General features: G+C 41.2%; 1 protein-coding gene across 2 annotated transcripts in view; it reads left to right on the top strand.

Annotated features, from left to right (window-relative positions):
- RMND5A (required for meiotic nuclear division 5 homolog A) overlaps positions 1 to 14,130 on the top strand; it is a 61,935-nt gene extending 47,805 nt beyond the window's left edge. The window contains exons 5-10 of one of the 2 annotated variants that reach the window (XM_025405792.1): positions 750 to 916; positions 1,905 to 2,070; positions 6,085 to 6,187; positions 7,649 to 7,803; positions 9,457 to 9,544; positions 10,641 to 14,130. In XM_025405792.1, the coding sequence (XP_025261577.1) occupies positions 750 to 916; positions 1,905 to 2,070; positions 6,085 to 6,187; positions 7,649 to 7,803; positions 9,457 to 9,520 (655 nt within the window). In that variant the 3' untranslated portion in view covers positions 9,521 to 9,544; positions 10,641 to 14,130. Of the gene's footprint in view, positions 1 to 749; positions 917 to 1,904; positions 2,071 to 6,084; positions 6,188 to 7,648; positions 7,804 to 9,456 lie in introns of both variants that reach the window. The other variant, XM_025405791.1, reaches the window with a different exon arrangement.
- The last annotated feature ends 6,500 nt before the right edge of the window (positions 14,131 to 20,630 follow it).

The following is a 20,630-nucleotide window of genomic DNA, read 5'->3' on the forward strand; positions in this document are numbered from 1 at the left end:
CGCAAAATTTGATTTTAACAGCTAACTATATACTTTCCTGCCTTTGCCCTCACCTGACCTGGTAGTACCAGTTCAAGATTGATTATTCCAACTGTTTGTTCTGTAGAAGCCTGAGGTGCTGTATTTTTGGCTCAGTTAAAATAGAATCTTGTTTTTTCCCTTACTAGAACTATGTTTGTACAAATCATTTTGCACAGTAAGATTTACTGTATGATATTTGTCTAGCTTTATCTTCCTGATCAGACTGAAAGCACCTTGGGGGGAAATAACGATATTTACTGTTTTTAATCCCAAAGTGAATAACACAAAATCTTGCAACTATTGAAAGTTTAGAAGTATAGTTGCCTTTCAGGATCTTTGATTCATGCTTGTATATATCAGGCCAGTTTTACAGGAGAAGGGCAGTGGATCTAGGCAATCTAATTGTGAATCTCACGGCTGCCACCGCTTCAAAGTGTGGTCCTGTGCAAGTTCAGATGCATCATGTGACACATCAGAGTCATTCTAGTGATTGTCATCTGCTTTAATGCTTTTTTCTTTCACTGGCTGAAGGGCCTCTGCAGGTGTAGTTATTGGTGGTTACTTTCCTGACAAAAGTCTGGGCCCTAGGGATTGATGTTACCATAGACTTCCACAAGATGGCAGACCAAGCCCCTTTTTTGTTTTACTGGTTTTCAAATAGTTTCTAAGACACATTGCTTATGCTTTTGATTATTCTTAAAGTTTTTTTTTTTTTGCCTTTTCTTTAGGTGGGCAGTATCAAACCGGGAAATGCTTATAGCTCAAAACAGCTCCTTGGAATTTAAGCTACACAGACTGTACTTTATTAGCTTGTTAATGGGTGGAACCACAAATCAACGAGAGGCATTACAGTATGCTAAAAATTTTCAGCCATTTGCCCTGAATCATCAAAAAGGTGAGTCTGGAGTCAGATGTTATTAATGTTTAAAACAGGGCTATAGCCACCACTATAACTTAATGGTTCTTATTTGTTTGTTTTGTTTTTTGTTTTTGTTTTTTGTTTTTGAGATGGAGTCTCGCTCTGTCCCCGAGGCTGGAGTGCAGTGGCGCGATCTTGGCTCACTGCAAGCTCCACCTCCCGGGTTCACGCCATTCTCCTGCCTCAGCCTCCCGAGTAGCTGGGACTATAGGTGCCTGCCACCATGCCCGGCTAATTTTTTGTATTTTTAGTAGAGATGGGGTTTCACTGTGTCAGCCAGGATGGTCTGGATCTCCTGACCTCATGATCCACCCGCCTCGGCCTCCCAAAGTGCTGTGATTACAGGCGTGAGTCGCCGCGCCCAGCCCAACTTAATGGTTCTTATCTAGAGCTAATACATGTTTGCCAGTAAACAGTTGTAGTTGATAATCACAGGAAAAGCTCTGACTGGCTCTAGAACAAGAACAAAAATATTAAAGCCTCTTAAAAGTCAGAGATGTTGCAGATTTTGGAATTCCATATTAAACTGTGAGGAGATCTGAGAAAGAGCAAGGTGTGCACTTGCTCTCGTCTACCCCAACCTGGCTGTGTGCTGCTTGTTTTGCCACAACAAAGTGTCAGAGAGCCAAGGCAGCAAATGTTAACCCCACGTATTTGTGTAGGAATACATTAACTCTGCAATCAGAGATAATGTGATGACATAATTGTTACTCCTGTAGGTAATGGTAATTATACTATGCTGTATATAAGAATTTAAATTATAAGTTCAGTATTTTCACTCCTTTCCTTTTCTCTCCATGCTGTTTAACTTAGGATGAAGGAAGAAACCAAGCTTAAGGACCAGAATTTTAAAGACCTGTTAATACATTATTTTAGGCTGTATCAGTATGGGTGGGGGTATTCTTGCTTTTCGCAGCTTATTACTGCAAGCAAACTAATGCTTTCTTGCTGTTACTTTTTTTAGACATACAGGTTTTGATGGGAAGCCTTGTGTACCTGAGACAAGGGATTGAGAACTCACCATATGTTCACCTACTTGATGCAAACCAGTGGGCTGATATCTGTGACATCTTTACACGGGATGCTTGTGCCCTCCTGGGGCTCTCCGTGGAGTCCCCTCTCAGTGTCAGGTATGGAAATTGGCCCTGTCTGTTATTGAAGTATGCACTGCATTAGTCACCTCCCCTTAACTTGTTTGGTTCTTGATATTTAAAGCCAAAAGAACTTTTGTCTTTCTGAAGAAGAGTGCAATTGGTATTTCAAAAGATACCACAATTGGCAGTGACTCTGTTTTAGAGAAGCAGTTTTGAAAGTGTGGTGTGTGAACCTCACAGGATCCTGAGAGCCTTTTCCACTGTATTGACATTAGTACAGATGGTCCAGAAACAGTGGTGGACTAAACTGCTAGAGCCTTTACACAAGTCGGGGCGGTGGTACAAATTCCACAGATACTTGCTGGATTCCTCACCACCACACCCTTGCAGTTTAAGAAATGCTAGTTTTACTTAACCACACCTGTAATCCCAGCATTTTGGGAGGCCAAGGAGGGCAGATCACGAGGTCAGGAGTTCAAGACCAGCCTGACCAATAGAGTGAAACCCTGTCTCTACTAAAAACACAAAAAATTCGCCAGACGTGGTGGTAGGTGCCTTTAATCCCAGCTAGTTGGGAGACCGAGGCAGAAGAATTACTGGAACCCAGGAGGCGGAGGTTGCTGTGAGCCGAGATTGCGCCATTGCATTCCAGCCCATGCAACGGTGCGAGACTGTGTCTCAATTTAAAAAAATAAAGAAAGAAAGAATATTCTCGACCTGGTGTGGTGGCTCACATCTGTAATTCCAGCACTTTGGGAGGCTGAGGTGGAGGGAATCTCTTGAGGCCAGGAATTAGAGACCCACCTGGGCAACACAGCTAGACTCCATTTCTCCAAAATGCTTTTTAAAAAACGGATGTTCTTGATGAAACATTAAAATTATTGGTTTTATTACATCTTGACCTTTCGGTACACATCATCTTAATAATTTGACAAAATAGGAAATCCACATAAAGCACTTCAGTTTCTTGTCGAGGTATGGTAATTGTCTTGAGAAAAAGCATATGGTTTTGAGTTATAAGCTAGCTAGTCACTTTTTATCATGGAATACTTTTTTTGTTTCTTGTTTTTTTTCTTTTGTTCGTTTGTTTTTTTTTGAGACTGAGTCCCCTGGCTGGAGTGCAGTGGTGCAGTCTCAGCTCACTACAGCCTCCACCTCTTGGGTTCAAGCAATTGTCCTGCCTCAGCCTCTGGAGTAGCTGGGATTACAGGTACCTGCCACCATGCCCAACTAATTTTTGTATTTTTAGTAGAGACGAGGTTTCATCATGTTGGCCAGGCTGGTCTCGAATTCCTGACCTCAGGCGATCCACCGCCTCGCCCTCGGCCTCCCAAGATACTGGGATTACAGGTGTGAGCCACCACACCAGCCGTGGAATAGGTTTTACTTGAAAGAATCATTAACACAGTTACCCACACTCAGGTCTTTGGCAGTCTTTTTTTTTTTTTTTTTTTTTTTAATCTTTTTTCTTAAATTTTTCAGAGACAGAGTCTTGCTGTGTTGTTCAGGTTGGACTCAAACTCCTGGGCTCAAGTGATTCTCCTGCCTCAGGCTCCTGAGTAGCTGGGACTACAGTTGTGTGCCACATCACCCAGCCATGTTTTTAAGTGAATGAATCAAGCCTGTCACATTTGAAAGGTCTTAAGTATGATCCTACAAAAGCATGCATGAGTAAAAGAGTCATTCAAAGTACAAGACAGACAAATGGATTTTAATGTAGCAGGGTACAAAAAGTTTAATGGTAAAGTTTCAGATTTTGCTCTGCAACCAACCTTTAGAAAACTACTACCAGTTTTGGCCAGAACTGAAAAGTCAGTTTTGGTGTGGTATTGAGGAGGAGTTTCCACAGTGATCCAAAGCGATCAAAGTAGTGCTACACATATGTGTGAAACAAGGTTTTTTTTTTTCATTTATCTCAACCAGAAGAACATACCACAATAGATGTAATGCAGAGTAAGCTATAATAATCCAGCTGTCTTCTGTCAAGGTAGGCATTCAGGAGATTTGTAAAAGTGTGACACAGTGCCACTCTTCTCACAAATATATTTTTGTTTTGGAAACTAGTTTTTTTTTTTTTTTTTTTTTTTTTTACAAGAATGTTGTTTTTAATAATGGCATGGTATTTTATTTTTACATGGACTAATCGCAACTTGTATGTTTCTCATTTTAATTTCTAATGCATTAAAGATATAACCCACAAAAAGAAAAGCTCTTTGAGATCCTTAATATTTAAGCATATAAAGGGGTCCTGAAACCAAAACATTTTAAGAACCTGTTTTAAGAAAATAACTTTTTTAATTCCACAAATGTTTTGTATATTTGCTATGTGCAAGGCACTGTGGGCACTGTGTTGGATATAAGATGAATAAGGTGTATTCCACAGGGTTCTCCATCCTAGCATAGGAGCAGACAGATGCAATTAGCTATAATGTGAGGCATTGTTGCCGTCAGTCTCTCTGAGGAAGACTCTGAAGTGGGAATGTACATGCAGAAAGTTTATTGACATCAGCACCTGTGGGAGAATGAAAACAGCAGGATTGGGCAGAGAGGAAAGTTGGACTGTGTTAGAGTGGCAACAAGGTCTCTCCCATTCCTGAGGAACTCTGGAGCTGCTATGGGCCTGTAGAGTTGTCCCAAATTGGGCCTACAGGGCTGGGCTTTTGTACCCTCACATGGAGCAACTTGCTGGATATGACTCTGGTCAGATGACTCTTTTCAACTGAGGATAGTCCTGAAGAGACAGACACAGCTGAGAGTTGGCTGCCAACACTTCCAGATCTGAGAAATGAGTGCTTCTACCCTGGACAGGGGTGATCTGGGGATAAGAGGAACTATGCAAAAAAATGTTTCAGGAGCAAGCATGTCATTTGACTGATAAGCTGAGCCCATTAAACTTTTTTTTTTTTTTTTTTTTTTTTTGCTATTTTGTGCAATATAAAACCTTTTTTGGCATTAATGTAAGATTATTATGAAATTCTTTGTTTTTTTTTTTTTGAAACAGGGTCTCATTCTGTTACCCAGGCTGGAGTGCAGTGGCACCATCATGGCTCACTGCAGCCTCAGCCTCCTGGCATCTTCCCACCTCAGCCTGCTCAGTAGCTGGGACTCTAGGCACATGCTACCATACCTGGCTAATGGCTAATTTTTATATATTTTGTAGAGATGGGGATCTCACTGTGTTTCCCAGGCTGGTCTCTAACTCCTGGACTCAAGTAATCCTCCCACTTTGGCCTCCCAAAGTGCTGCAATTACAGGAGTGAGCCAGCACCATCTACTGTTATGAAATTCTCTAAAAACCTTATTCTCAATTCTATACTTCTTTCCTATGGACCGAAAATGGTATATAAATCAGCACCATCTGCAGACCACATTTTGAGTATCATTATTCTAATTAGCATATACCTTGGAGCACATTTTGTAAGAAAAATAAGTATGGTGGTATATAGTCTGTAAGGAAGGGAATAAGAAAGGAAGTTATGTCTTGTGTATTGCTGAATGAAGAATTTTGTGCAAGAACATCTCTTTCCTTCAAGCTCAGATACTACAACTTCTGTATTTGGAAGAGTAGTAGTTCTTAATTCCTGCTCTTCATTTGAATTAATTGGTTCTCCAAAGCTGCCTTCTTTTTTAAAATGCATGTTTTAAAACTTTATTTTTCTATCTTCTGAGGAAGTAAGCTAAAGTTAAATTACCCTAGCAAATGAGTTTTCTTTTTTTAAACGTTTGCATTAGTTAACTGCATTTACCCACATATTGGTGAGGTTTATTTAGTAAATTTAGAGTTTCATTTTTTGTTTTGTTTTTTAACTGGGATTGGTTTTCAATAACTTCAGGAAATATACCAGTGGGCCTGGGGAAGAAGGGGAGGGAAAACAAGTTATTTTTCTTCTGGTGCAAATGGCTGGATTTACTCTTAGCAGAACAGAAGGCTCTCACCCCGTCCAGGGGCCAGGGGCTGCAGTACACAGAGTCTGGAGAAATTGATGTCTCCTTGGACCAAGCGGCCTGACACCTGGCCTGGCACTGACGTTTCCTCTTCTGCTCTCCCAGTTTCTCAGCAGGTTGTGTGGCGCTGCCAGCTTTAATTAACATCAAAGCCGTGATTGAACAGAGGCAGTGTACTGGAGTTTGGAACCAGAAAGATGAATTACCTGTGAGTTCCATTTTCTGTTGGCTATTTACTTTAACTGCCTTTAGAAGAATATGGCATCTTTAAATGTTCACCTTTTAACCAGGAAACATTATTGTAGCCATTCGACAGGAGTTCTTTTATATATATGTATATAAAAGATTAAACAATACAAATGAGGAGCCTAGTACATTTTGGGGACCCTGGAGGAGGAGTATTACAATTTTGACTTGAAGTGCCTTTGAAAGCTGGGGAAGGGAAACATCAGAAGTGGTGAGAGTTGTAGATGCAGTAGCATGCAGTGTGTTCTGCAGTGCAGTTCACAGACCACTCCTGTGATGGTTTTTCTAATATAAAAGCAAAGTTAATTGGATTTACTTTTGTCTTAACTATTGCTGTCAATAAGATCATGGGTTTGTGCTGGTTACATTTTCCTAATGCCAACAGAATAAGTACAGAGCTCTTAAAGGTCGTCCCTGTAACACCTGCAGTCATCAGCGGGCCTCTAGTACTGTATTTCTACTGCTCTCCTAGAAAGGACCATGGTTTTAAACATCAGCACAATCACTTGCCAACTCTAGAACTTCTCTAAGCAGTAGCGTATTCATCTCTAAGACAAGGACCAGCTTTCTCTTTATGGGGTTGCTGAAGGCTGCATAAGCATGCTTAGAACGAGATGGGACACATGGTAGGCACTCAGATTGTGGCTGCCATGGTGCACTTATGATGTGGAGTGGCAAAGGTCATTGTATGTGTGTTTCCACCAGGTCTCTGACAGGCACTAAGACTCTGGGCTGGAATTGCCATTCCTGTCATGATTGTGTCACAGACCCTGAAAAGCTGACATACGCATTTAGTTTTTTGCCCCTTTTATACCACACCTGTACACAGGTTTATTTGCAGTTACCTTGTTCTTCCAGCGGGTAACCCTGTCAGTTGGTTGCCCCAGCTTCTCAAAGATCTTTTCTAATTTAAAGACACAAGTGTAGTCCTGGTCTTGAGTGTGGTCAGGACACAAGCAGCACTCCTGCTCCACTGCCACTAACTTGAACAAGTGAAAAGAACTTGAGCCTTCACTTGTTTTGTGGAGGCAGGTGCCTGGCATCTGGCAGTTTCCCGTTTATGTTGTAAGCATCTCTGACATGCACTAAGACAGAGCAGACTGAAATCTGAATTCACCTAAAGACTGTGTGTCAAGCCAGTAAAGCCATTAGAGGTGGTGATCTGCCCATTAGAGGTGGTGATCTGGTCATTGTTTTTTGTCAGACTTGTTTTTACACTTTGTCAGCTTTCTTGAAAATAATCTTGAAGGCTAATTTATCACTTTGAATCACTAAGACTGTTCATCTGAGTTAGAAGAGTGCTATAGAAAGTTACATTCAGGTGAATAGATATGATCAATGTTCTTTGCTGCACAGTATATATTACCATGTGGATGATTTTGTGAAATATGACTTCAGCTTTTTTACTTTTTTTTCCTAACAGATTGAAGTGGACCTTGGTAAAAAGTGCTGGTATCACTCTATATTTGCCTGCCCCATTCTTCGTCAGCAAACGACAGATAACAATCCACCCATGAAATTGGTCTGTGGTCATATTATATCAAGAGATGCCCTGAATAAAATGTTTAATGGTAGCAAGTAAGTGTATGACTTTTAAAAAATGTTAGCAAATAAATTTTGTTTTGGAACTTGGTAGGAGCATAAGAAGTGATGAGGATTAAAAAAATGTAGCTAGATTTAGAACTAAATAAATTTCTTAACTACTCATTTGGCAAAGTGGGTGGTATCTGATTTGAGTATTTTTAATTTATCTGTGGATTTGGTGATTAGATTTATAAGCATGTCTTTAATTTTGGGGGTAGGTGATAGATTTTCCCCTTTTTTATACAAATGGAGTTGCATACTAAAAAATGTTCTATACTTCGCTGTTTTCACTTAGTGATGTCTCTTGGAGATCTTTCTCTATGCTGCAGAAACAGCCCTCATTATTTTTTTGTTAAAGCTGCAGTATATTCTAGTGTATAGAAATATGATGGGGTATCCAGTTCCCTGTTGATGAACATTTGTTTCTCTAAACAGTGCTAAGTGAAGGCGACGGGCATGGTGGCTCATGCCTGTAATCCCAGCACTGTGGGAGGCTGAGGCAGGCGGATCATGAGGTCAGGAGATTGAGACCATCCTGGCTAACACGCTGAAATCCCGTCTCTACTAAAAATACAAAAACAAAAAATTAGCCAGGTGTGGTAGCAGGCACCTGTAGTCCCAGTTACTCAGGAGGCTGAGGTGGAAGAAGGGCATGAACCCAGGAGACGGAGCTTGCAGTGAGCCGAGAACGCGCCACTGCACTCCAGCCTGGGCAACAGAGCAAGATTCCATCTCAAAAAAAACAAAACAAAAAAACACAGTGCTAAGTGAATTATATACCTGATACATAAATTCCTAGAATTGAAATTACTGGTTCAAAGGATATATGCATTTGTAATTTATTTTAGATAGTGAGCCCAGCTTTTTTTTTTTTTTTTTTTGAGATTGAGTCTCACTCCATCACTCCAGCTGGAGTGCAGTGGTGCAGTCTTAGCTCACTGCAACCTCTGCCTCCCAGGTTCAAGCAATTTTCATGCCTCAGCTTCCTGAGTAGCTAGAATTACAGGTGCACACCACCACGCTTGGATGATTTTTGTATTTTTAGTAGAGACAGGGTTTCGCCATGTTGCTCAGGCTGGTCTCAAACTCCTGAGCTCAAGCGATCCGCCCACCTCAGCCTCCCAGGTGTGAGACACCATGCCCAGCCAAAATTGTTGATCTTAGTTCAGGCTGTACTGATTTCATGTGCCACTGTGAGGCATGTGGGCCGTTCTTGGTGTGGGCTTGTAAAGCTGCCATCAGATTTTCTGCCCTTGAATGGATTGTGTGACCAGTGCGTTTGAAATTCATTTAAAGACTGATGCAAGCTAAACCTTTGGGAAGGAGAAATTGAATTTATTTTCAAAACCCCAAAAATGATATCCAGAAAAGTTATCTTTGTTTTGTTTAAGAAACAATTTTCAATGAAGAAAAGGCTTTCAGTTTAGGATCTGGCATGGGTGGTATGTATTTGTGACCCTTCAAATCTTTGTGGTTATATTAAGGGAAAGCATAATTCATCCTCAAAGCAAAATACAAACAGACTTGATGTTTTTGTGTGTTCTTATATGTGTGTGTGATTGTTAAAGATACTGTATAACAAGATAAAAATTGAATGCTCAGTACTGAGTCTGCTCCTTCACTCAGTGTTTTCTTCTTTGTCTTTAGATTAAAATGTCCCTACTGTCCAATGGAACAAAGTCCAGGAGATGCCAAACAGATATTTTTCTGAAGAGATAACTTTAGTTTGCAATTTGTAAGTGAAACTGAGTCGTGGGCGCATTTCAGAAGAGAACGTTCCATATAATGCAGCTAACCAAGGACTCCTGTGTTTCTATAAGCTAATGCTCCAGAAACTTTGCCAACCTGTTAGTGTACACACACTGAGGGGAGTGCTCCCGGTGAATATTATCATAGGGCTTTATTATATTCTTGGTCTTCATTTCTGATCAAGTAAATACACCAGCAGTTGTCATTCAATGCAGGTTTTTGTACTTAATTATATGGTGATTTTTTTACTTTTTAAGAGCAGAAACAGAAATTGACCTCCCCACCATGTGTTTAATATTTCACTGCTTTTACTTTTGTCATTTTCTTGATAATCGTAAGCCTTGAGAGTGTTTGTGAAAAAGTTTTATTTCCTGTTATGTATACATAAGTAAATGAAAATTCTTCAGAAAAAGTTTGATAAATTGAATTGTGGTTATGAAACTAATTTGCATTTTTATTTGCTTAAGAAAGAAAGCTGTGATAGATTCCAGATTTGCTTTTTGATGTTTTCCTCTGCTCCAGCTCCAAGAAGTCAGCACACCTACATTTTAGCTCTGCATGCAGCCCCAGCAGGCTGCGTGTTTAAGAATTTCATTGTTTAACCGGCTGGTGTGAGAAGTCTTCCGTTAGCATAGAGTGGAAGGAGTACTATTGTTTGGTTGGTTTTGGTTTTTGTTTGTTTGTTTGTTTTTGCTTTTATTGCCAAGAGGTGCTTGTTTTAAAAGTATGTTTAATAAAATGAAATTCTAAAGTTAGAAGTGTTCTTAAGTTGATATTTGCTCTCTTGGTCTTGGTAGCCCTATTGTATCATTGCAGACACAGTGTTGTGCATGTGTGTATTATATATGTGCACCAGCATCAAACATTGTGTATCTGGAAGGAAAGCAGCATGTTCCAGTTCTAAAATGCAGTTACCAGACCCCTCACTTTAAATCCTTAAAGTTAGAAGCTAGCAAATTTTCTGTAGTGCAGAATGTTTATTGCTGTTTTTGTGTTTGAATAGTATAATGTTTGATGCCTCTCTTCTGCAAAGTGTATCATCTCATTGACTGTGAATCTGTATATTATTCTAATGGATACAGATAATGATCTTTTCTCCTGTGAGGTATCTTCATTTAATGCACTGTCCAAAAATAGCCATGTGTAAGAGTCTCTCTGTATGATGAACTACATGGAAAAGACTTCTGTGGACATAATTCTGACTGAAACCCATGAAGTGACTTCAGTATAAGAATGTTACATGGAAATCACCAAATATTTTGCAACTTTATTTCATCTGACATGGAGTGAACATCAATAGGAATACTTTCAAAGCAAATGAAAAAAAGAAAACACAGAAGCAAAAAGAAATGTGGCACTTCACATTTTAAACTACAGATGGACTTGGTTCGAGGGAGGGGGAATCACAGATTTGGTGCTAAGTTAATTAGAAACTGGCAGCGTTTTACAGTAGTACACCAACCTGGATGTTTTTTTCTGAAATGTGTACCTGGGAGAGCTGGGGTTTGTTTGTGAAGGGAAAGAGTACTGTGGAAAGCTCTGCTTGAGTGCCGTGTGGCCAGGCCTATGTGGATGGCTACTCCGTACTGTGCGGGTTCGCCAGCGGTTGCGATTGGCCCGGCTCGGAGTGCTTGTCTGGTCCAACCTCAGTCTGGCCCCATAGCGACTTTTGCCCCATGATTCTGCTTCACTGTTGGAGTCCTCTTTGAAGTTCCCCCTCTCTTTACTAAAGCAGTGAAGGAAGAGAACAGAGACAAACTCTTTGGACTGTGAAAGACAAGGTAGAGAATTCTAGGCAACAGTCTGACCAAGGGTGTAAACCAGTTTATTATATATATTTTTTTGCCTTTGAATTAAAACCTAGAGTGTTGTTTTTTTGTTTTTATGTTTTACCCTTTTTCTCCTTAGGCCAAGTTTAGCTTATTCTCATCTTTCCACCCCAAACACCTACACAACATTTAGGTTTCACGTAAGGTTTGAACAAGACAGATGTACTCTGAAGGCTGGTGGTAAATGTGTTTGATGACCAGGCACTTGATATAGTCGGCTTGGGCCACTTTTAAGGAAAAAAGCCAGAGCTCAGCTTTATCCCTCTCCCAGTGCTGGGAGCCAAAAAACTGTTGACAGTTTTTTGTGCAGCTCAAGACAACTTTAAAAAGAACATGCTTTAACGGAAGCATTGGACTCTGCAGCTTTCTGTGTAAGGTCCGTGTACTCCCACTGGGCAGGGTGAGGACCAAAATTCTGAAACTCTTATGAATCTGACATATTACATGGAAATTATATCTTGCCTTTAAGTGCATGGACTTAAAATTCATGAGAGACTAAATGTGAGGGAGAAGTGGATTTAAAGAGGCCAGACCTTAACCAAAGATGCTGAGGTACAGCATTCTGCCCTCCCTACCTTAGAAACTCCATAAATGCTGTCACGACCCTATCATCTCTGATACTTTCTGCACGTCAGCAGTCCAGGAGGATGCTTTTTGTCTCTTTACCTCTACTTTACAAAAGGTAATATGATAGAGGCAACGTTTATAACAGTCACATTTAATTATAATGTACATGAAAGACAGAATTTCAGAATGGTTTCTTAAATTTCCTTGGAAACCGTTTCCACATATCAGTTATAGACAAAGGCCATGGGACTATGCTAAACCAATAAAACCTTTTTAGCAAATCTTTAAATTCTGACTTAGCCAGAGCATCTGAGTGTTCAAGTACAGTTTTACAGTGGCTAAGATTGTCTCTTGATCTTTTTTCTCCATTGTGTGATCATCACAGATGCTCTTTCTGTTTTATTGGTGATTATATGAGACTTCTAATACATAAATGAACGGGTATTGGTGCCTCTTTATTTTAAAAATTTTGAAGAAAAGAGCCACCTCATATTCATAGAGTGTGTATTTTTTGAGTGTGTGAGCATTTAATTGAAAATAAAGTTATGAAGTAAATCTTAACTTTTCTGTAGCAGCTAATGTATACAGAGACACTAAAACCCACACCACGTTTTGTGGGAAATGAGGATCCTCTTTGTGTCCTCTCCAGGTAGTCCCACAGGTTATGCAGTTTCAGTTCAGTCTTCTTTATGCTGTGATTGATTTCCACCTCAGTGGCTTAGCCTTTGGGACAGTGGATACTGCAACAGCCAAGAACTCTTGGTTATCCGCACAAGACAAGCTGCTGGTAGACTACATTAGCCCTCTGGTTTTCCAGCTCAACCTCTGATAAAGTGGACTGACAGCCACGCTGCTCAGTCTGTTTAGTCAGCCGACTCAGGTGATTTTCAGGGAAGGCATGGAGGCATAGTTTGGTTAGTTTCATCACTAGGATGTATAAGGTGACGACACAAACCAAATACCTTTCTTTCATCACTTAACTATACGTACTTTATCTCTGGTAACACTAGAATGCTGTGGTCTTGAGGGAATGTTAGCAAGGGACACATAGAAGGTTTGGTGTTTCGTAAGCCTGTCTAGCTGTGGCAGGTTTTGTGTGGTACACTGATGTTTACCATAAGCAGGTACAAGCTTCATGGACTGTTCTTAATGAACTATAATTGAATAGATACCAAAAATAGAATGGCAAATGTATTTTAATAGCAGATGAGGCAGTTAGTTTTCGGATGAATTTTCCACTGTTGATTTTACTTCAAGACATAGCAAGAGAAACAAAATTTTGTTTTCAAGACATTTCCGCTACAGTTTCAAGTAGTGGGCATATGCTTCATTTACTTCCAAAGAGGAAGAAGCAGCTGGAATTGGCTTACAGCACTTGCTTTGTTTCATGTTATGGGTGAAGACCTACATACACTCTTCTTGTAGCAGTCACTTAACCTTCAGCAAGGCAGTTGTGGGGTTCACTATGATTTAGTGCCTGATCTTTTTTTTGGGAAGGGGCGGGAATGAATGTGTTGGGACTGGGAGGGAAGCAGAAAATGGGAGCGTGAGTGAGTGTGCATGTGTCTGAAATTCACCATTGCCCCCACCTGCGCCTGGCAAGGAACAGGTGTTTGATGTATTTTGCTCATGACTGCAGTATGCATGTATTTTTTTCCTTCTCTGTGTTTTCTAAACTTACACTAAAGGATTCATCAAATCATCTTGTTCAGATGGCTCAGGATTGTATTTATTTTGCTTACCCCGTGCTCTTGGGTTCTATAGTATTTCTATAATTATGTAACGAGAATAGTGTTGCACTGTAATCTATCATATAGAGCTATATGTATGGAAAATTTTGATCAATTTTTTAAGAAATGTATCCTGTTTGCAAAGGCACAATAAAGTTCCATCTTATAGACTATAGGCAATAAAGCTAACAATAAACCTTATTTAACACAAACCACATCCATATCCTCTGTTCATTTGATTTTGGAAAAAGTCTAGCATATCCAGTAGTTTCAGGGAATTCATTTTAACTTTTAAGAATTCTGATATATTTAATTTATAAATATCGGACTGATAGAATTTTGGAAAACTATAAGAAATGCTTTGTTAATGTGTGTATTCCTATGTAAAACACATGGCTTCTCCTGTGTATATTTTTAAAAATTAAAGAAATGCACATTGAAAAAGTATTTTGTGGAACCGGTCTGTATGAATGTGCCAGGTGACAAAGGTATGAGGGAGGGAGTAGGGAGGTGCTGATTGCGAGAAGAGAAAATTGCTGTCTGCATTTGCTAAGGGTCTGCATGTCAAGAATTTAAGAAAGTATCTGTCCCCATCTTACTCTGTTTCTGTGCCACCAACAGTGAGAAGAGAAGGTGACTGGGCACTGTCCCGAGTTGTTTGTTGTTGTTGTTTTGAGACAGACTCTCACTCTGTTGCCTGAGCTGGAGTGCAGTAGCCCAATCTCGGCTCACTGCAACCTCCACCTCTTGGGTTCAAGCAATTCTCATGCCTCAGCCTCCCGGGTAGCTGGGATTACAGACATGTGCCATCTAATTTTTTTTTATTTTATTATTTAGTAGAGACGGTGTTTCACCATGTTGGCCAGGCTGGTCTCGAACTCCTGACTCTGAAGTGATCTGCCCACCTCAGCCTCCCAAAGTGCTGGGATTACAGGCGTGAGCCACTGTGCCCGGCTGAGTCCCGAGTTTCTGAGTAGGAAATTGTTTTAATGTTTCCAAGCTTCTGCCCCCTCTAGCCCCTCCTGTGCACAGTGGGGACCCTGCCCTGTGCACTGACCAGAGTGGCAGTGAGTGCATGACTGGTAAAGTGGAGTCCGGAAACAGCTCGATGAACAGGCTGCTGGAGGGACTGGAACTTGTGCTGTCAGCATTACCAGGGAAGACCAGAAACTGAATTGCCTTGTCTTCTATGGCAGGCCAAGGTTGTAGAGACCAAGCATTTATCTGTACTGCTTTTGTATATTTTTTAAGAGAAATGGTGTTACCTGAGATTTTAGGATGTTTCTTACCTATGGAAACCCTTGTGGTCCCACCGAGTCAGGTTGGAGCTAGTGGCCCAGGTAATAGAAGAAGAGGCCTGGCAGGCCAGTCCAAGCTCTCATCGGCATGGTCATGAGAAAACGGGCTTCCCTTACGAGGAGTGTCCTGGATGCTTCCTGTTTCAGGAAGTATCCTCCCTCTCAAATGTGGCGAGTCAAGATCACACCTACTGAACAGAATTTCCCTTGAGGACTAAGGGCAAATCTGTTAGTCATCAAGAAAATTTATATTTAGTGTGCTTTGAACTCTAGTTATTGAAAAAACAGTGTGTTTCTTTAAGCATCTAGGTAATTGAGGGAGTGCTGTATTTGCAGTATGGTAAAATGCATTCATTTTCTACCCCCTCCACCAAAACAGGGAAGGTGAGCATCAAAGATGAAAAACAATTTTGGTAATGACAAAATAAGGACTAAAAATGCATCTTTCAACAAAACAGCTTGATGCTTCTCACCCCCCAGCAGAGAAACTTGATAATAAAGAATATCCCAGCAGAAGACAGCCTTTCTTAACTTTTCTTTTTCCTTAGCACCCAGTAAGAAACTTAACCACATAACCCTGTGTACACAAAATTTAGAATTCTGAAACATTTTACAGAACAATAGTGCTACAAATGTGTGATGTGCTATTTTATTTTTAATGCTCCCCAAGACTAATTTGATTTCGTGACCTGCTAATGAGGCAGTTTTTTTTGTTGTTGTTTTTGGGTTTTTTTTAATAAAGTATATTATACTTTTTTTTATAAAGTATATTATACTTTAAGTTCTAGGGTACATGGGCACAACATGCAGGTTTGTTACATATGTATACTTGTGCCATGTTGGTGTGCTACACCCATCAACTCGTCAGCACCCATCAACTCGTCATTTACATCAGGTATAACTCCCAGTGCCATCCCTCCCCGCTCCCTCCTCCCCATAATAGGCCCTGGTGTGTGATGTTCCCCTTCCAGAGTCCAAGTGATCTCATTGTTCAGTTCCCACCTATGAGTGAGAACATGCGGTGTTTGGTTTTCTGTTCTTGCGATAGTTTGCTCAGAATGATGGTTTCCAGCTGCATCCATGTTCCTACAAAGGACACGAACTCATCCTTTTTTATGGCTGCATAGTATTCCACGGTGTGTATGTGCCACATTTTCTTAATCCAGTCTGTCACTGATGGACATTTGGGTTGATTCCAAGTCTTTGCTGTTGTGAATAGTGCCGCAATAAACATACATGTGCATGTGTCTTTATAGCAGCATGATTTATAATCCTTTGGGTATATACCCAGTAATGGGATGGCTGGGTCATATGGTATTTCTAGTTCTAGATCCTTGAGGAATCGTCATACTGTTTTCCACAATGGTTGAACCAACAGTGTAAAAGTGTTACCATTTATGAGCCAGCTTTTAAAACCTTGCATGATGGGACAGTGATGCAGTGGTCCACTTGTCCACCATACTTCTTTGAAATCTGTCAATATATCTATGATAGAAAGTACTTAAAAACAACAGCAACAAAAAACACTTTCCTTGTAGCAGTAGGGTATTTCGTATCCTTGTGTGAGCCTTCTATGCTAGCAAATGTGGCGATACATCTCAATGTTAGAAGGCTCGTATAATCCAGAACTACTAATTACTGAGCTCTCGTGTGTCAGGCAATGTTGCATTTATTTAGCTATACTTCCTTTCAGCTTAGAAAAGTACAAAGTGCTTCATGCTAAACATTGGCATGTAGAATCCTTTAATAAAAAGACATGTATTTTAGCATGTGGTATGACGTCTTAGCAGTCACTCATCTAACAGATTTTTAAAATTCCACTCTGCTGGGCACTGAGATGAAAGCCTACAATCTGCTGGAAAATACAGAAAAGTAGAGCCAAGGTCCTGTAATGAGGTTAATAACAAGAGGGTGCTGGAAAAGAAAGGAGAGCTGTAATCGTTTTGTGTTTTTAAGGCCCACTCTAGCTATAATGGGAAGAAGGGTAGTTGGGGAGGGGACAAGGCCAGAGCCAGGGAGGACAGTAGGTAATTAAGGTCAATGTGAGTATTTATTGAGTATTGGTCTCGGGTACTCTTGGAGGTCTCGGATAGAGTGGTGAACCAGGCAGACTTGTTCTCTAAGTGAGAATCAAGGTCATGAAGGAAATACAGGAAGGCAATGTGCTCATCACACAGTGCTCTGAAGCTCCCATTATTTAGAGAAGCAGTATTAGGTTCTTGTCTCAAGTGATAGTGGGCTTCCTTGCTCTAGCATTTTAACTGTATTCCCACTTCTCTCTATTATCTATGTTTTCTAAGAAAGGATGAATTTCTAACTTTGCCAGTCTCTATATCGGGCTCCTACACTGTGTGGGTTGTGTAAATTCTCCCAAATTCCACTTGGGGCTGGCCTTTTTACTTTCTTTAAAGACATTTAGTGGCTGGGCATGGTGGCTCATGCCTGTAATCCCAGCACTTTGGGAGGCTGAGGTAGGGGGATCACTTGAAGTCAGGAGTTCGAGACTAGCCTGGCCAACATGGCGAAACCCTATCTCTACTGAAAAATACAAAACTTAGCTGGGCACGGTGGTGTGCGCCTGTAGTCCCAGCTACTTGGGACTGGGACTGAGGCAGGAGACTGAGGCAGGAGAATTGCATGAACCTGGGAGGTGGAGGTTGCAGTGAGCCGAAATTGGGCTACTGCACTCCAACCTGGGCAACAGAGCGAGACTCTGTCTCAAAATAAATAAATAAATAAACAGTAAATAAATAGGACATTTAGCCACCGCGCAAGTGTTGGATCCATTCAAATGAAGGATTCTGGTGTGTCATTTCCCCTCTGAAGTAAAAATGTTTCTTAGAAGACATGTCCTCAGCATTCAAGACTAAGCTCTCCCCTTCAGAACAGATTAGAAAAGCATTTTAGGTTTTCTTTCATTCTTAAGCACAAGACTATGTTGCCTTTAGTTATTTCAGATATTTCAGATTGGTGAACTAATCTGCCCTAAAGAGGAATTTCACGGGAAATTATTAAATTGTCTTGAAAACTTTCAAGGATGACTCAGGAAATGTGGGGCTGAGGGCCTCTGTCCTTCCTAGGTTGTGCTGTTAGGACTAGGCTTAGTGGCAGGTGTGCAGTAGGTAGCATGGGGTTTGTATGGTGGCTTCATGACCATCAGGGTCCCAGACTCCTTTCTGCTCCATGGCCTTAACATACGACCTCAAATTTACCCTTGTCTAATCCTAGCTGTGTTCCAGGCAGGAAGGAAGAGGAAAGTGGGTGGGGAAAGGGCAAACTTCCCCGTTGAGAGAGCCCCTCTAGGAGGCCTTCCTGGAAGTCCCATGTGGCAACTTACTCACTGTGTATGGCTGCAGGGTTGTCTGGGAAATGTGGTCTTTTAGGTGGCCGCATTACCACCTTTTCAGATTCTAATTGTGTGGTCTTGGGCAAGTGATAGAAACTTCCTACACTTTTGCTTCCTCAACTGCAAAGTAGAATGATAGTAGTTCCTATATCATAGTTTCGATGAGACCTAAATGAGATACTGACCTATGGTGAATGTTGAATAAACTCGTAGTTTTATTAAGTCAATAAAACGTAAATGACATTTGCAGACCATGGTCAGCTAAGGGGGAACAGAAAAGGGGGAAATAGTAACTGGCACTCAGAAGTGAGATGTGTCTGAAGGGATGGAGGGGCCTTCAGTAGGTGCCGAGATGGCAAAATGGTACAGCACACTTCTTTTCCTCCTCTGCCCTTCCTCAGCTGCCCAGAGGATGACAGAGCTCCCTTGTGGAATGAATGGCCACAGCCATCAACAGCAGAAGTCAGGTGGTGGCACTCAGGATTCAAGGCTGAGGGGAATGTCAAATGACACAGTGCTGTCAGGGGCTGAGTCTATCTGGGACGGAGGTTTCCTGAGATGTTGCCCTGCCGTGCACTGGGTGCTGAGATCCTGGGGTATATGTAATAACATATATATCGATCAGAAAGGGCTACTGTTTACCCTTTTGGGGAAAGAACAGAAATGAGAAGAATCAGACTCAAGTAGCTGCATTCAGAGTATAATCAATACGACACTGGTTTAGAAAAATTCAGTACAAGTTCATTTTTTCAGCATATATTTATTATTTGCTTACCATGTTCCATGAGCTGTTCTAGGCAACTGAGAAAACATGTATAAACTCATGTACTTTGAGGTAGGGACTATTATTAGTTCCATTTTATAAGTGGGGAAACTGAGGGATCAAGACATTAAGTCGCTTGCCAGAGAACTCATAGTTAATAAGTAGCAGAGCCAGGAGGCTGGTTTATTTTGGTTTTGTTTGAGACGGTTGTGCTCCATCACACGGACTGAAGTGCGGTGGCACAGTCTTGGCTCACTGAAGCCTCAAACGTCTGGGCTCAAGAGATCCTCCTGAGTAGCTGAGACGACAGGTGTGCACCACCATACCTGGCTAATTTTTTTGTATTTTTTGTAGAGATGGGGTTTCACCATGTTTCCCAGGCTGGTCTCGAACTCTTGGACTCAGTCGATCTGCCTGTTGTGGCCTCCCAAAGTGCTGGGATTACAGACCTGAGCCGCTGTGCCTGGTGTTAGGAGGCTGGTTTAGAGCCTCTGCATTTAACCACTATGCTACTGAGGCCTCCTTTAGTTCCCTTTGGTGGGGAAATGCTGCTCAACCCTGCTTTTAGGAGCAGCTTAAGTGGGGCTGCCCCCAGGTATTTATAAAATTGTGTGCAGGGAAGTATTTGCACACAGACCCAGGACAGGAATGGGGGCAGCTTCTGGCTGACAGAAAAGGGAGATCTCTCCCCAACCCACTTGGATAAAGATTCATGGGGAATTTTCTAAGGTAGAGTGGGCTCTCTTAAAACCAATTGAAAGCTGGAGAAGGAAAATGACAAGTTTCTCTCTGGCTTTTCTCTTCCACGAATAGGATATGTTTTTATTAAATGAATGAATGTTAAATGAACTCCATTGGGGCTGGATTCCAGCAGCTGATACCAAGTTTACAGCATAATAGAGGAGTCACTTCTCTCCTTTGTGTTTTTCAGGGTCAAAAAAAAAAAAAAACATGTTATGGGCATCTTCCACATACATGGTAAGAGGGTTTGTAGAACCAATGTCTCAGGCTAGCAATTGGCAAATGAAACATTGTTGCACCGCAGGCTGGCAGCTCTGAACTGTGGGTGCTCCTTCTGCATGTGTAGAATGAACAGGTTGGAGGTCTGTGGTTGTCAGTGATTCCTAAGCCTGAATTCACAGCCCACCATGAGCGTGCTTTAGGCCTGCATGGCTTGCAGATTTGTTTTCTGTTTTCTTCCTGGTCCAGAGGGCCAGCTCTAATGAACGGATGTTCCTATATTGATATTTTTAATGTCCAAATTATTGTTTACCATTTTACTTGTGGCAAGTGAAATCCTGGTTGTTTTGAGGGTATAAAAAATAGTAAGTATTTGGCCCTCTCCGGAGCCTCCCAAGCGTGGCCCCTCCACCACTCACCACCACCAACTTTGAGCTCAAGGTTGAAGAGGAAATGCTGCTTGTGGCAGAAATGCCCTTTTCCTGTTTTTGCCCTGGCACAGATTCTTTGACATTCATTGGTGCTCCAGGGTCAACTTCACAAGTTTCTCCCATGAGAAGGGGAACGACGTGTTGTGAG

The sequence above is a fragment of the Theropithecus gelada genome, chromosome 13 (assembly GCF_003255815.1).
Source record: "Theropithecus gelada isolate Dixy chromosome 13, Tgel_1.0, whole genome shotgun sequence".
NCBI classification, from domain to species: Eukaryota; Metazoa; Chordata; class Mammalia; order Primates; family Cercopithecidae; genus Theropithecus; species Theropithecus gelada.